General features: G+C 44.7%; 2 protein-coding genes across 3 annotated transcripts in view; one reads left to right on the top strand and one right to left on the bottom strand.

The window, feature by feature from the left end:
- Positions 1-339: 339 nt before the first annotated feature.
- On the top strand, positions 340-2,417 carry LOC311318468 (growth arrest-specific protein 1-like). The gene has a single exon (XM_084449818.1). The coding sequence runs from the start codon at positions 868-870 to the stop codon at positions 1,645-1,647; it is 780 nt and encodes a 259-aa protein (XP_084305944.1). The 5' UTR covers positions 340-867; the 3' UTR covers positions 1,648-2,417.
- Positions 2,418-8,384: 5,967 nt separating this feature from the next.
- Positions 8,385-16,114, bottom strand: part of c9 (complement component 9) — an 8,254-nt gene continuing 524 nt past the window's right edge. Inside the window, exons 2-11 of one of the 2 annotated variants that reach the window (XM_084453095.1) lie at positions 14,559-14,661; positions 13,984-14,137; positions 13,448-13,592; positions 12,901-13,039; positions 12,201-12,479; positions 10,371-10,617; positions 10,142-10,273; positions 9,767-9,942; positions 9,147-9,369; positions 8,385-8,884 (exon numbers count right to left, since the gene is read on the bottom strand). In XM_084453095.1, coding sequence (XP_084309221.1) covers positions 8,712-8,884; positions 9,147-9,369; positions 9,767-9,942; positions 10,142-10,273; positions 10,371-10,617; positions 12,201-12,479; positions 12,901-13,039; positions 13,448-13,592; positions 13,984-14,137; positions 14,559-14,661 — 1,771 coding nt within the window. In that variant the 3' untranslated portion in view covers positions 8,385-8,711. The remainder of the gene's footprint in view (positions 8,885-9,146; positions 9,370-9,766; positions 9,943-10,141; positions 10,274-10,370; positions 10,618-12,200; positions 12,480-12,900; positions 13,040-13,447; positions 13,593-13,983; positions 14,138-14,558; positions 14,662-16,114) is intronic. The other variant, XM_084453096.1, reaches the window with a different exon arrangement.

Below are 16,114 nucleotides of genomic sequence, written 5' to 3' on the forward strand. Positions count from 1 at the left end.
AGGGAAAATAGTAGTAGGTATTACTTTTATTACATTTAGTCTAGTGAACCGAGAAGATACACATTGTGGTGAGAAAGGAGAGATTAGGTTTACTATTAGTCTATAGCCTATTGAATTGAATTAATTGATAAATCAATCATAACCTATTTATAAAATACATTATATCTGTCAAGTATTAGCCTACTAATCTTCTCTACTAATCTGTCTTTATTATTTCAATGTATTGAGATGATTCGTTCCCCCTCCTCATTCATTGGTCAGGGTTCCATCTTGCGTCACTGCCCCTGAACCACGTAGAGAATCACAACATGACCAATAGGGCACGATGGTACAAGTCAAGTGATGCAGGGGAATGTAGAGGACATGAGAATCTCAATTTTGGAAGAAGCACGCCTATCACATTACAACTCTTCGTTCTGTTCAAAGCTGACTCTCCGAATTATTTGGAAAGAACGTGCATTGTGTGGAGTTTCATTACCTCACTGCTTCGGGCTTACTTTGCTTCCAAGGACACTGCGAAGTTGAAAATCCTCTTTAGGCTACTCGAAAGGGATTTGCGATGTTTTGGGGGATTGCAATGGATATCACGAAATCTTGAGATATTCTATACGGGATTCTGCAACAGTGTATCAAACATGCGAGAAAAGATGTAAATCAACCAGATTTCCTTGATATGTGGTGTTGCGTTTCATCCTCAAGGAACTTAGTTTGTTTCGCAGCTTTCCTAAATCGCGTCCTCTACACACCCGGGACAAGATCTTGAGTCAAAGGCAGCTAGTGGAAACGGATTACTTTTGGACACAGATTTAATGGAGTTACTAAAATCCTTATGCTGAAGTGTGGCGACTATTATCCGTCTCTTTCGAAATGGCAAGTTTTGCCGGGTGGACAAGGAAATCAGCTTTGTTTCTCTGCTCTGTGTTTCTAATTTTCGGCGGCCTCTGCATCGGGACCCCTGCCCATGGTCGGCGGCTCGTCTGTTGGCAAGCTATCATGAAGTGTCATGGAGAGCAAGAGTGCCATTACGCATATGACCAATACCTTTATGCATGTGCGCCGGTTATTAACGGAGATCGGAAGAAATGCCCCAGTCACTGTATATCATCCCTTATCCAGCTTAACCTTACCGACAGCGGGCCAGCGCTGGAGGACTGTGACTGCGCTTCGGATGCCGTGTGCAGGAGCACCAAACGCGCCATAGAGCCGTGCCTGCCCCGGACCAGCAACATGGGCTGCACCGAAGCACGGCGACAGTGTGAGAGAGACACCCATTGCAGCTCGGCCATGCGAGACTACTTGTTTCATTGCCGCAAACTTTTTGGAGGCGAGAGATGTTCGGACGAGTGCAGGAGGGTAATAGCTAATATGCGCACCATACCCAAAGCACAGCAATTAGACACATGCGTGTGTGATGGTACCGAGAGAACTATATGTGAATACGTCAAAGTTAGTATGAAAAACTTCTGCTTTGATTCGAATGACAGGTTTGCAGGTAGTGGGTTTTCAGATTCTGAAGAGGATTCAGAAGATGAGTATTATGGTACGGATGATGATATGTATGTGGAGAACTCGAGTTGCTCTTTCGCATGTCAGAGTGCAGTTACTGCTGCTGTGGCTACCATTTTGGTTTTCACCCATTTTATCTGATGGACTTCCCAAATTGTTTTAGAATTTCATACACAAGAGAGTTTGATGTCTTAAATTTGTCACACAGTCCAAATGAACAGCACAATACATCTACGTATATGATTAATCATCATCACATTTGGTGTAATATGAAGAGCCTGCTTTGTGTTGGCCTATTTGGTTGAATAGGTCGGTTAAGTTAAGATATAGGCCCTAAGTCAGCAAGTATTTTCTATCACATATCTTGTATATCAACAGTGTCTGTGGAAGCACACAACTCTTGATCAAAGTTTCTGTTTTACCCTGATCAGACCTACACAATAGCCAGGTGGTTGCCTAATCATTTGTGAATCACAGGAAAATAGTTTGATAGTTGTTTTAGACCTAGTATCAGTTATATTTAGACTATATTTCATAATAGTGTCAAGTTAAATTTTTTAAAGAATATTTTTATATGCCAAACATGTAAAGGTAAATTGTACAGTATATTGTATGATATGAATTTGTTTGCAGAGATATTTGTTTATTAAAGCTAAAATATTTGCACTGTATTGATATATGTAAAAGCTTCACATTGATTCTATTGTATTACATGCCCACAGAGGGAAGAAATATATCTTTCTTTAAGTGCCGTTGTCTCTTGATATTTGTCTAAGTTTACCTTATGTGACCAAATCCACAATTGGTAGTTTTAGTGGTGCGCTGTCTCCTGACAGCTGGACTGAGATATTCCCACCAACCCCCTCATTAAAAACCAAAGTTGATTTGAGCTACTGAATGTTGTCTCAATCCAAGTGCAAATAATGAATCTGAAAAGAAAAGCTCTTAGTTGGATCGATACACTTGACCTTGTAAACATCAGTGTTTGCAGAAGGCATAAACTGTTAATGCTTAAAAAGACTGTTCAAACACCAGCGAGAGAGAGAGACCTCTCCTCTGGGGGATTGCAGCACAAATGGAGCTAAGAAGGGTCTGGTTGGTTTATTTATCTTCACCCCATGTGTTTGTTAGAAGTCTTCAGACACACAGAGGGGAGAGAAAGCTGTATTCGGGTGAATGGAGACTTAAGTAGCCATTACCAAAGTACTCACCAATTGGTTTGTATGTAAGCTACCATTGCTAAGCCTTGAGGCGTTTATGTATTTTAAAAACTTCCCAAGATTTGTCAAAAAAAAGATGTTAAAATAACTTGTGCTGGTTATTTAACATTTGGGTGTGTGGAGTTTCATGTTAGTATTTTATCTTTACACTTTTGATAAAGAGAGTATGTCTTTGAAACCAATGATGGCAGCCACGTTGTTTTTCTAGAGGGGGACAAGGGCCCTGCAGCCCCCTGAATGGTGGAGAAGTCGAGTGGTACTTCTGTCATGGAAATGTAAAACACACAATAGTGAAGCGGCACAATGTGTAGGCACTTCATTCACTGCTTTTCTGACACCTTCTGGGAAGAGCTGGGGGTGCTGGACTAGACAGCCACCCCAGAGGAGGGAGAGAGAGATCTCCTGGAGGAACGTGAGAAAGTTCTGTTACGTTTCAGCCTCCATTTTCTGAGCTCTGCTGTCCGAGATACCTCCACGCCCCATGCTAACCGTTTACTGCTAGCTCTGCTTATGAACATGTTTATAATTGTTTTACATAGCGTGTTGATAAAAAAAAGGCTTGACTAGATTTAAAAGAACAAAGGGAAAAATAAATATAGGATGATGTCAACTGAAATTTTAAAGTTACAAGATCTCTCTTTATAATAGGCTAATAATTCATCATAACCACGTACATCCACGTAAACAACACATAGTTCTAAAACTATACCACTTAATACTTCCGTTCAGTTCCAACATAACTTTTTAGTTATTATATACATTGAGACGGAGCGTCTTAAAAAGGCCCATGGTGTATCTCACTCGCTTCAGCTTCCCATGTCACAGAATGTAAAAGAAAGCGCAAACCTTGGAAAGCTCTGAGCTTGTCAAACTGATGTGGAGAATGCATTTATGAGCCTTTGTTATTAGTCACAAAGAGGGTAGTGATGCTTTGAGAGAGGAGGCCTAGACTCAGACCATTAATAATTGTAAAGCCTTTTTATTATTGCTGGGGATAGTGGAGGAATGAGAGTCATATGGGGCCCCAAAACCATACTTTCCCCAGAAATGGTTTCAATTAACTTTTGGCACCACTGGAAAATAGGCAAGTTGTTTTTTTCCCATGCTGAAACAGAAGAGAGAGTCAACAGGGGCTTTCACTGCAGGGTCCAGAGCTTCATTAAAATGGCCTCGTCATAACTCACACCACTGCTCCCCCCTCCCGTGCACACACACACACACACACACACACACACACACTGCCCCTCATCATATGGGTTTCCTGTAGCAGGGGCTAGTGTACTTTATTTTACGATGAGTGGACATTTTGGTCAATGCAATGGAGGCAGTGTTATAACTTATTGTCGACAATATTTTTTATAGCGTATAGAATATAGCTGTGACTAAAACTCTTGACAGACAGACCATTTTATTTTTACTGTGAGTGATAAAGTTAAGCTCAATAGGTTATAGAGTGTTTATCATTTAAGTTGAGGTTTTACAATTGTATTAAATTCAAGTGCATCCTTGTATTGTATTAGATTCAAGTGCAAAGTTTCAAAACATTTTTTGAGTTGTGAGCATAAGATTTGTAGCCTTTTGTGTTTTTAAACCATTGGTAACCTACTCAATGGACTGACTACAATGGTCAGTAATGCATTTAAGGTTATTCCCTTTCTCTGTGAAACTTCTCAGAGACGATTTTAAAACTCCGAGCTGTCACATTGATTCCATCACATCAAGGCTTTTCTGAGATCAGCCGGCTTTTGAAAAAGGGGAAACGGTTTCTAATCCAGTTACACTTCCCTCACTGTGTCTCAGCTGAATCCTGTGAGATGGAGAAAAAGAAGGGTGTGTGTGTGTGTGGGGGGGGGGGGGGGGGGGTAAGAAAAAAATACCTTTTTGATTTCCTGGTCATCGAAGCTAAATGTGTTCTCTGTGAATTTGTTTACGTGTACGTTTTCACCAGAATATTTGCTCACCGTTAACTAAATGCCAGCAGGCCTGAGTGTCTGTCAAGGTTTGACCAAAGAATAAACAAACTAACCCACAGACAAGTGGAGTGCATAAACCACAACGGCCAACTGAAAGAGTTTGATGGGGTTAGGGGCTGACTACTTCACCCCAGGCTTCAGTAGAGGTGAGAGGGGGTCAGTGTGGGGGAGGGGCTGATTTATGATTCTTTGGGGGAAGGGTTCAGGGTTTGGTGGATAGGGGTCTGGAGGGGGAGGGGAATTTTATGGAGTTCAGTACTCTCTGTACCCCAGCCAATCAGATAACTTCTCCTTATCCGGGAAGCTGGATGTGAGCCCTCTGTGGGGTGCCCTGATTGGCTCTTTCCTCTCCCTCCCGCCGCCCGGCCGACGAGGGCCCGCGGGGGAGGGGAGATCACTGTTGAAAGGAGTGAGAGGAGTGTAGGTTTGGGGGAGAGGAGAAGGAGAAGGAGGAAGGAACACAAAACATTGCTGACACGGAAAATAACTTCATTTCCACGGTGCCTGAACAGCTGTGTGGAGTAATCTGCCGTAGCAGCCCTGGAAAACATCAATGGCTTCTCTGACCCCAGGGGGGGCGACTCCAAATGCGCCCAGCCACACGGCATAGGGAGAGGGACTCCTTTCACACCATTCAGGGTCTTGTCTTAAAGAAATATATCCCTTACCTCTCCTTCACCAATTATGAGGGGCTGTGTGTATGAGACAACAATGGCTCACTTTCTGAAAGCAAACTTTTAGAGTTCTTCCCAACACAATTTGATCAATGTGCTGTAAACATGGTAGATTTGATTGTAAGAAGCCAAGACTCAAGACAAACTCAAATAAGGTTAGACAAGTTTAATATAGTTTTGACCCTACATATTGCTTGTGCCAATCTGTAATAACTAGTGTCGATTTTGTTAAGCCAATACAATCTCTGTTGATTATAATATATTAGTTTGTTTGGGAATCCAACTGTCATTTTGTAAACATACAAACCTACATCCAAATGGCTGCCGTGCACGTGTGCCCCATATCATCACACGCTGAACAGCTTCGTTGTAGTAAAATACAGCCTGTCTTTTAACCTATCAATATCAAACTTATCTTACTTCCAAAAGAATGACTCGAAGCTTAGGTTTCCACTTCTGCACATTCAAACGACAGATAAACAACACATGTAAATGGAGAACTAGGCAGTCTATTGACGGCGAGAGGTTCATTATTTTGCGCTAACCGTTTTGTTGTAGAGTGGAGCGAGAACAAAACATTTTAGCCTAAGATAATGGGTGGAGGCTGGGGGCGCTGTTGGGAGTGAATGGGGTCTCCCCGGAGCTCAATAGGAACCCAAAGCTTTACTTCATTATCCTGACATGCTGAGGGCCAGGGGCCACCACCCCCAGCTGCTGGCTCTTAGGTATTCATCCATCACACATTCCTCCCCTCCTCCATCCCTCCGCTCTGCTAGTTACACCTCTCTCTCTCTCTCTCTCCCTCTCTCTCTCTCTCTCTCTCTCTCTCTCTCTCTCTCTCTCTCTCTCTCTCTCTCTCTCTCTGGGGTGATGGGGTGATGTTGTTCCCTGAAAAACAAACTGCCCCATCCAGAGAAAAGCAGAGGTAGGATGTCAGTGTCAGGGGGCATCAGTTCATTTTGGTGTAGCTGTGCGTTGGGCTACTGGCGCAAAACAGTCACAACACACATTCCTTTCCTAAACAGGAACACTCATGCTCGCTCACACACTCATCCTCTTCCTCTCAATGTCTCTCTCTTATTCACGAATGTGTCAGATTCCTGTTGAATATCTCTTTATAGTGGATCATAAGAGCTGAGACAGACGCACACCCACACACACACCCGCACACACACACACACCCACACACACACACACACACACACACACTTATACACAATCCCTGTTTGTTTAACAATCTTGGCTCAGGCACAACGATCTCCAGTCATGCCTGCAGTGTTGACGGTAAATGACTCAATTTAAATCCAAGAGCAAACACGCAAATCAAAGCCAGCTGAGCTAGGCAAATATCCCAGTTCATCCTTAGCCCTTTCCCCCATTGTGAAAGCAAATCTCAAAGCATTATCCCTGTGGTAATAGCTTTGCTCACAGCAGACAGTCGGAAACAAACGGAGAACGTGGAGCGAGTTGAGGGACATTGGGCAAAAATGAGTTTATCTTAAAGGGTTGAGATAAAATAGGTGTTTTGCTCTCTCAGTCTACACGTCTGTAATCTCCAGACTTGGGTCAAAGGGTAAAAACCAACACAAAGTGCCCACATTATATTGAGAAAACATTATCCAAGCATGCTTTTTGATGAAGAGAAAAAAATGGCACACCCTTATTTAGCTAAGCAACAAGTTGTGCTGTTTCACAATATGCCACCAGAATCTGAAAATCTAAGATAGGCTTCCTCTTTTTCCTTAGCTGGCTTATATCAGGAAAAGCCGAACTGCATATCATCTCCACATCTACCAACCAACTCCTACAATCTCTCTCTCTCTCTCTCTCTCTCTCTCTCTTACTCTCTGGCCTGTGTGTCAGCTCTACCTCTCTCTCTCTCTCATGTCAGCTCTACCTCTCTCTCTCTCTTTCTCTCTGGCCTGTGTCAGCTCTACTTCTCTCTCTCTCTCTCTCTTTCTCTCTGGCCTGTGTGTCAGCTCTACCTCTCTCTCTCTCTCTCTCTCTTTCTCTCTGGCCTGTGTCAGCTCTACCTCTCTCTCTCTCTCTCTCTCTTTCTCTCTGGCCTGTGTGTCAGCTCTACCTCTCTCTCTCTCTCTCTCTCTCTCTCTCTCTCTTGTGTGTCAGCTCTACCTCTCTCTCTCTCTCTCGTGTGTCAGCTCTACCTCTCTCTCTCTCTCTCGTGTGTCAGCTCTACCTCTCTCTCTCTCTCTCTCTCTCTCTCTCGTGTGTCAGCTCTACCTCTCTCTCTCTCTCGTGTGTCAGCTCTACCTCTCTCTCTCTCTCTCGTGTGTCAGCTCTACCTCTCTCTCTCTCTCTCTCTCTCTCTCTTGTGTGTCAGCTCTACCTCTCTCTCTCTCTCTCTCTCTCTCTCTCTCGTGTGTCAGCTCTACCTCTCTCTCTCTCTCTCTCTCTCTCGTGTGTCAGCTCTACCTCTCTCTCTCTCTCTTGTGTGTCAGCTCTACCTCTATCTAGCCCTCATGATAATCTTTAGCTCATCTGTTTTTCATTTCCACTGCATAGTCTGCTGGAATGTGGCTCTGTTTTTAAAGATGAGTTATTAGCCCATTAATACATACTTTACCCAACACTGTTTTAAGTGGGCCAAAGTGGAAAGACTCACAGTACAAGCACCAAATAACTATTGCATGTCTTCTATCTATAGTTCATAATATAACATGGTAATTTAATCCTAATAGGAAAACTTTGTGACCAAAGTTTGGCTTTGGATGAAAATTTCAATAAATTCTTCCACTGTAATATTCCCCAAATTCCCCAAACCAGTAGATAACTAGGATTTGGAACAAACTGGGCATTTCTCAAGTGAGATGTAATGTCACCTACAGACCTCAAGATGGCCTCATTTTGACTAGATGGTTCATCAAAGGATTATGGGTCATTATTAGATCACTACCACTGGTATGTTTTGTGTAAATTAGTGTATTATATTATCATATCATCACTCAGATTATATTTTAATTACACTTTAAATCTCGAAATAAATGATCATATTAACTCAGGAAGCTTTTATTTTATTGTGAGATGAGCATTCTTGTGGAAAGTAGAAACATGTGAAATTGTTTATTTTTTATAGAGAACAAAATATGTGGTACATGTGTCCTCACTCAATCTTTATGTCTCAATGCCTTGTGCTGTATGTGTGTGTGTGTGTGTGTGTGTGTATGTGTGTGTGTGCGTGCGTGCGTGTGCATGTCCATGCATGCATGTGTGTGTGCGCGCGTGTGTGTGCGTGTGTGTACATGTGCATGCGTTTGTCTGTGTGTGTGCGTGTGTGTCTGCGTGTGCATGCATGCGTGTGTGTGTGTGTGCGTGTGTCCTCAGACTTCACAGTAACCTTCACTGTCTCTCTCTCCTGAACAGCTGGCACCAGAGAGATCTCCTTGGTTGCAGCTGCGGGTTCTGGACCGCGTGCCTCCCTCCTTACAGCTGGACCAGGACGACCAACAGGACCAGTTCCCCTCCTGGGTCACCGGTCCCCTGGGGATGTGGGCTTTACCCAAAACATACATCGCTTTGAAATGCCTCACTTTAAACATCAGCCATTACTGGAAAAAAAATATTATCAAGGTTGAGGTCGAGGTAGAGTTTCTTATCAAGTGTAAAATATCCCGGTGTGATTGCTCTGCCCAGTACATGCCTGCCTTAATTAAATGTGCAAAGTAAAAATAAATAAAGATGCAGACCACCAATAAAAACAGCTGAACAGCTGATCCTGATGGGGGAAACAACAAAAACAAACACAAACCACTCACCCTTATCAGGCTTGGCTATCTCACATGCCTGTCCCTCATACTGGTGTAGGCACAGACACAGGCAGGCGCCGTCCACGAGAGCCACGGTGCCTCCGTTGCGGCAGGGCTTGCATTTGCACACGTTGTACTCGGCCTCGTACTCCTCTATGGCCCGCCTCAGGTTGCTTTTCCGGGTGCTGGCCCCGGGCATGTCCAGAGGGATGATATTGTAGATGGGCTCAGGCTACCAGCGGGGCAAAGGAGATGGAACCGACTCAGCAAGCATATCACCTCTAGTACTGTTCTCTGCTGGTCACAGCTAACCTTGTTAGAATGCCATGAGGTCATTGTGAATGGGCACCAGTCCGGTGCTCTAAAAGTGTCTGCACACCGCCCCAACCGACGCCAACACCGTTCAACACCGTTCAACACCGACGACTGTTGGTGATGTTTGTTGGTGACAGTTGGCGTTGGTTGGAGGGATTTTGCAGCTGAATTTGAAACTTCCAGCATTCTAACAACAACTGCCAACTTTAGAATGTTGGGTGTTGGGAATTGGTCGGCGTTGGTTGGGGCGGTGGGCACCTTGATCCCACCCTAGTATCGTGACAGGATGTCACGCACCTGCCCTTCTCTCTCACCTCACTCCAGAGGAGAGCGGGATTGTCTGGGATAGTCCCGGCCCAGGCCCGGAAGCTGTCCGGATCCATCCGCCCCTCTCTGTTCAGGTAGGCCTTCATTGCACCTACAGCCTCACTGGAGCCGCCCCTGACTGAAGTTACCAACATGTCCACCAGTGCTTTGCCATCCTGTTTTGCTGTACAGAACAAAGGGTGTGACGACACAGTTGTTAATGGGATGTATGCATTATTTTGGGTTACTGTGTAATAATACTCTGTAATATAGCCTATAGCCTAGGCTACTGTACCATCTATCTTCAGTGTATTCATCTCTATATCCGTGTATAGTGCTTAGTGTGTGGGGGTGAAGATATGGTAAGAAATGCGTGGAGAAACCTGTCAATGGCTTTTTCGTGTCCGTGCAGGTGCCAGGTTTTACACGAGCGTCTCCCGCAATGCCGACACCGGTGTCAATGTTTGCATTGATGCCAAAACTAATGCAGTCACTGACCTCGGTCGCAGTCATTTCTGCGAAAATAATAGGATTCAAGAAGATGTATTGCAATTAATTGATTTTAAATAGCTGTCGCTTCTAAGAAGAGTTCAGGCAGGGACACAGACTCACGTCTTTCTGCGATGGTATCCTCGTTCAGAACGTAGACCAGTTCATATTCGCCGCCTGACTTCCCTGTCCTGGTGTAATGGGTCCCGTAATCCTCTAGGAAGGTGAAGTAAATTCCTTTCTCATACATCAGAGGAAGTCGTTTCACGTGATTCAGAAATTCCGCCGCCACCTTTAGGTCTTGGGGGTTGGAGAGCAGTCTGTATGTGCTCAGCTGCAGTTTGCCTCGTACACGCACGAAGCTCTTGCTCTGATTGGGCCAGACAAAGAATTAGCCAATTGGAACGTACGCACATGGACAGTATAATGTACACTCTAGTCACGCGACAATCATTTTAGGCTTCAGTCAAAATTTAAATGAGCTAAATGAATCAGAACGACTTTGGAAATTATATTCTAATCATTTATGGCAGACAGGCATTAAAGACTCTAAGCTAGTCACACAGGTAGCCTACAAATGCGTCTTTGTCTGACAGGGAGGATGGTGAAGAGAACAGCTGAGGAGAATTGGGCGGGAGCGTGAATGAGCATATTCATGTAAGAGAGAGGTCAGAGAGATATGTGGGGGCGAGCCAGGTTGTGCAGGCCCTGGTGAGGGTGAGGGGATGTGTTCAGAGGATTTTGGTGAGGGTAAGTATTCTTGCAGCCTATTTAGGTAAGTAGCCTAAGTAAGTACATTTTATTTTATTCATATAGCTCTTCTCACAGAGAGGACTCACAGAGTGCTTCACACAGGTTAAAATTCATACAAAGAACCAACAAAAATAAACACGGGAAACAGGACAACAGTCATAAGCATACAGGCAAATTAATTCAACAAATGCCTGTCGAAACAGAAGCATTTTTAGCTGCTTAAATGTCCACAAAGGCCGCAGCTCTCAAATCCTGAGGAAGAGCATTCCACAATCTACTGTAGGTTCCACAGACTCCAACCCAGATAGCAAGCGGATCTGGGCCATATGCAGGCCAGATCTGGCCCTTGTGGCTTAGTTCCGGCCCATATATGGCCCAGAATTATTACACATCCGCTTGCTATCTGGGAAGGCTCTGTCACCTTTGGTCTTGAGCCTGGTGTGAGGGACAACCAATAGAGCTTGGTCAGCTGACCTCAGTGACCAGCTGGGAGCATGTGCATGGAGCAGGTCAGCCAAATATACAGGTGCCTGAGTGACCATGTAGGGCTCTATACGTAATTAAAAGAACCTTGAACTGGATCCTAAAATTAAGTGGAAGCCAGTGCAAGGAGTAATATGAGAGGTTCTACTGGACCTACAGTAGTCAAGAGCCTGGCGGCAGCATTTTGGCCCGGCTGACCGCGGTCCAAGGATGCTTTGCTGAGACACGTAAAAGAGAATTACAATAATCCAGATGTGATGAGACAAAGGTATGGATGATCATTTCTAACTCAGAGTGAGATACAATAGTTCTGAGTTTTGCAATGTTTCTAAGTTGGAAAAAACGTGTACGGGTCAGGGACTTGATGTGCTTATCAAGGTTCATAGCCTGATCAAAAATGAAACCGAGAGGGCTAACGGATGTGTAATAATTCTGGGCCATATATGGGCCGGAACTATAAGCCACAAGGGCCAGATCTGGCCTGTATATGGCCCAGATCCGCTTGCTATCTGGGTGTGGAGTTCCTCAGACGTCCACACGTGAAGTGACAGGATCATGGATGAGGGTTTATCTTCTCAAATGAGACAGTAAGGGGCAAAGTCTGGAGGTGGAAAAATGCGGACCCTGAGACCTTGCTGATATGGTGATCAATGAATGAGAGGGTATTGTCTAAGATGACACCGCCTTTTGACGTGGAAGATTTATTGATTTATTTACCTTGGTCGTCGTGTACTCGGAAAGCGTCTTGATCATGTTCTTCTTCTCAGTGTCCACCTCAAATCCACCCCCGAAGGACATTCCGGACAACCCTCCTCCCGACCCTCCTGCTCCTGACGCTGCTGCTTTTGCGGCGGCCCCCTCCATGGTCATCTCTGAGGGGGTGAACTTGACCGACATGCCTGCTGACAGAGTTGTCTTGGTCTCAACCAGCAGTTCCTTCAGTAAGCTGGACGTGTCCTCGTAGACTTCCTTGGAGGACTTCTCCACTGCATGGGTCTTGACAAGGAATACATGACATGAGAATTACACTACCCAGATAGCAAGCGGATCTGGGCCGTATATGGGCCGGAACTAAGCCACAGGTGCCAGATCGGGCCTGTATATGGACCTGATCAGATTGCTGTCTGGGCTTGTACTCAGAATACTCTGCTGTGGATTATAATATTGATCTCTTACTACAATATGTTTTTGTTACTTCCCTGAAACAGTTCAAGCTTGGTGGAAGCTGTGCCTTTGGTGGAAGCACTTATATTTCAAACCTGTTCTGTGGTACTTCTCCTTCTGTTCTGGATATACGTTATATACATACCAGCAGAATTGTGCCCTTTCTCAGAATGCTTCATCATCAACAAAAACATTGAACAAAAACAAACAGCTATTGACATTAGTCCAAGTGAATTTGAATAAGTTGACTGACCATGTAGTTTAGCGTGGCTATATTGTAGGGTAGCCTGTCCAAATTCAGGGTTTTGGGGTTCCTCACTGTTTTGCACATCCCGCCAAAGTAGTCATTGTAGAAAGGGTTTATACGAGGATCCGTACCCAGGATGTTGATTCTGTTACAAGGGGTCAAAGGCCAATGAGCTCTCTGTTTGTCAGTCAGTCAGTCGGTCGGTCGGTCGGTCGGTCGGTCGGTCGGTCGGTCGGTCGGTCGGTCAATCAGTCAGTCAGTCAGTCAGTCAGTCAGTCAGTCAGTCAGTCAGTCAGTCTGTCTGTCTGTCTGTCTGTCTGTCACCTCTCTCTTTCTCTCTCTCTCTTTCTCTCTCTCTCTCTCTCTTTCTCTCTCTCTCTCTCTCTCCCTCTCTCTCTCTCTCTCTCTCCCTCTCTCTCTCTCTCTCTCTGTGTTTCTCTCTTGCTCTCTGTGTTTGTGATCTGTCTTCTCTCTGTCATCAAATAATTGCAGCACAGTAGAGCAGATTATCGTCTCATTATTTTCCTCTGGCGGTGCTGTGAGAGGTTCTGACCCGTATCCGGCCGTCCTGCTCTCCTCGTTGTTGTCCAGGAACCTGGAGCCACAGGGCTTTCGTACGGGTTCCTCACAGGTCTCATCCGTCACATCCTCACAATCAAAGTCCCCGTTGCAGACCAGACCCCTCCTGACACACATACCTTCACGTAGAGAGAGAGAGAGAGAGAGAGAGAGAGAGGCAAGAGAGAGAGAGAGAGAGAGAGAGGCAAGAGAGAGAGAGAGAGAGGTGAGAGAGAGAGAGAGAGAGAGAGAGGCAAGAGAGAGAGAGGCAAGAGAGAGAGAGAGAGAGAGAGGTGAGAGAGAGAGAGAGAGAGAGAGGTGAGAGAGAGAGAGAGAGAGAGAGAGGCAAGAGAGAGAGAGAGGGGCAAGAGAGAGAGAGAGGCAGACAGAAAGGGAGAGAAGGGAGACAAGAAGAGTTTTTTTTTTTTTATTTGATCAGCATTGTTTGATCAGCGTTGTTTGATCAGTGGTGGGCCGAGAACAGAGACAGCGCTGTGTGTGACGTGGCGGAGGTACAGAGGTTACTCCTACCTGATTTACACTGGAACATGTCCTCAGGACACAGAGGGGTCGGCTCCATCTTACACTCCACCCTGGTGGTGCAAGAGTCAACATCGGCCAGGTGGTTTTCCAGGCAAGGCTTCCCGCCAAACTGGACAAACACCTCGACGCCTCTGGACCGTCGCTGCACCCCGGCCCCACGAGAAATTAGTCACTTTGTAAGTCGCTTTGGATAATTATTGGATTGTCTGCTAAATGACTACAGAGGTCAAATAAAAAAAAATAAAAAATATAAAAAAACACCGGTCTGCAAACACACACACACACACACACACATTTCACGGTCATTGTATTATTTATTTATTTATATTATTATTATTATTATTATTATTATTATTATTATTATAACATATTGGAGGACATTATTGCATATCGGAGAAGAATAAATTAGGATTTGAGAAGATAGATAGATAGATAGATAGATAGATAGATAGATAGATAGATAGATAGATAGATAGATAGATAGATAGATAGATAGATAGATAGATAGATAGATCGATCGATCGATCGATAGATAGATAGATCTGGTCAGGGGGAAGGCTCACCTTTGTGCTGGTGCAGGGATCACAGGCCGTCCACTGGGACCAGGCGCTCATCATGCAGTCTATCTGGGCTGGTTTCCTCACCTCCCTAGTCTCCCGCCTGCCTCTGCATATACAATATTTCACACACACGCACACACACACACACACACACACACACAAATGCACGCACACACACACACACGCGCACACACACACACACACACACACACACACACACACACACACACACACACACACACACACACGCATATACCAGACAGGTTTAGGTGGTTTATTTCACAAAGGAAAAGGTCCAGATCACGGCTGAAATTGACAGAAAAAGAAAAATCTACTAAAACAATCAATACTCATTCTAGTTGTAACATATTGTAACGACATAACAAAAGACATGGCATTAAGGGGGAAAGCACAGCAAAACAATAAAATAAAACAATATACATTAACATTTAAAAAGAAAGAAAAAGTCACGTCCTAAGGTTTAACACATGGCCCCACACTTGGCCCGGACTCAACCATTGGAACAAGCACCCTTTAGCTTCTATGCCCTTCCCACTTGGCAACAAACCATCTGACGCGTGCCAGATGCTTTGTCAAGGGGGGTGAAACAACATGAGCTCGCGAGAACAGAATGGGCTCACGAGGCTACTTGGCACTATCACACCACGGGAACACAGAACAACACTTGATATTAAAATAATACCATTACAGCTGCAAGACATACTTCCAATTGTTTTTAAAAACTATGTATAGTTCTTAATTTTGTTTTAACGGTAAACGGTGGAATGAAAGTGAGTTTTTTTTAAACTTTGTTTAGATGTTTTGCAGGGCTGTAGTTGTTGGCTAGACTACCACCAGCCTGACCCAGAGTTCACTGATGACTGACTTTTAAACTAGGCTTTGAGCACGGCTGCATAATAGGCCATGTAGTAGCAAGAGCAGGGCTCGGTGTCACACACACACACACACACACACACACACACACACACACACACACACACACACACACACACACACGCAGACACTGTGGTGAGGAAAGCATGTCAGAGACTGTAGCACCTCAGACAACTGAGGAAATTCAGAGCGTCCCACCAGATCCGACGGAGCTTCTACTCATCCACAATCGAGAGCATCCTGATTGGGAATATCACCACCTGGTACGGGAACAGCTGCACACAGGATCGTAAGGCCTTAAAGAGAGTGGTACGGTCAGCTGAAAATACCTGAGGGGGGCCACTCCCTCACCTCTAGGACATCTACACCAGGGGATACAAGACCAAGGCCAACAGGATCCTGAAGGACCCCAGGCAACGGATTGTCCTCTCTGCTTTGGTCAGGGACGAGGTACCACACCCACATGGCAAACAATACATCCATGTTCTTCCCCCAAGCCACCTGGTACCTGAATGACTATCTAATCTATGCAGTGCCACTATATCCCGTGGGTCAGAATATTTAGTGTATATACCGTAACATAACCATACATGTAAATGCAAATGACAATATATCTCACCCCCGGGATTATTTTTTATAGCTTATCCATATTGGTATCTTATCTT

This window comes from Borostomias antarcticus (genome assembly GCF_949987555.1).
Source record: "Borostomias antarcticus genome assembly, chromosome: 2".
Lineage (NCBI taxonomy): Eukaryota > Metazoa > Chordata > Actinopteri > Stomiiformes > Stomiidae > Borostomias > Borostomias antarcticus.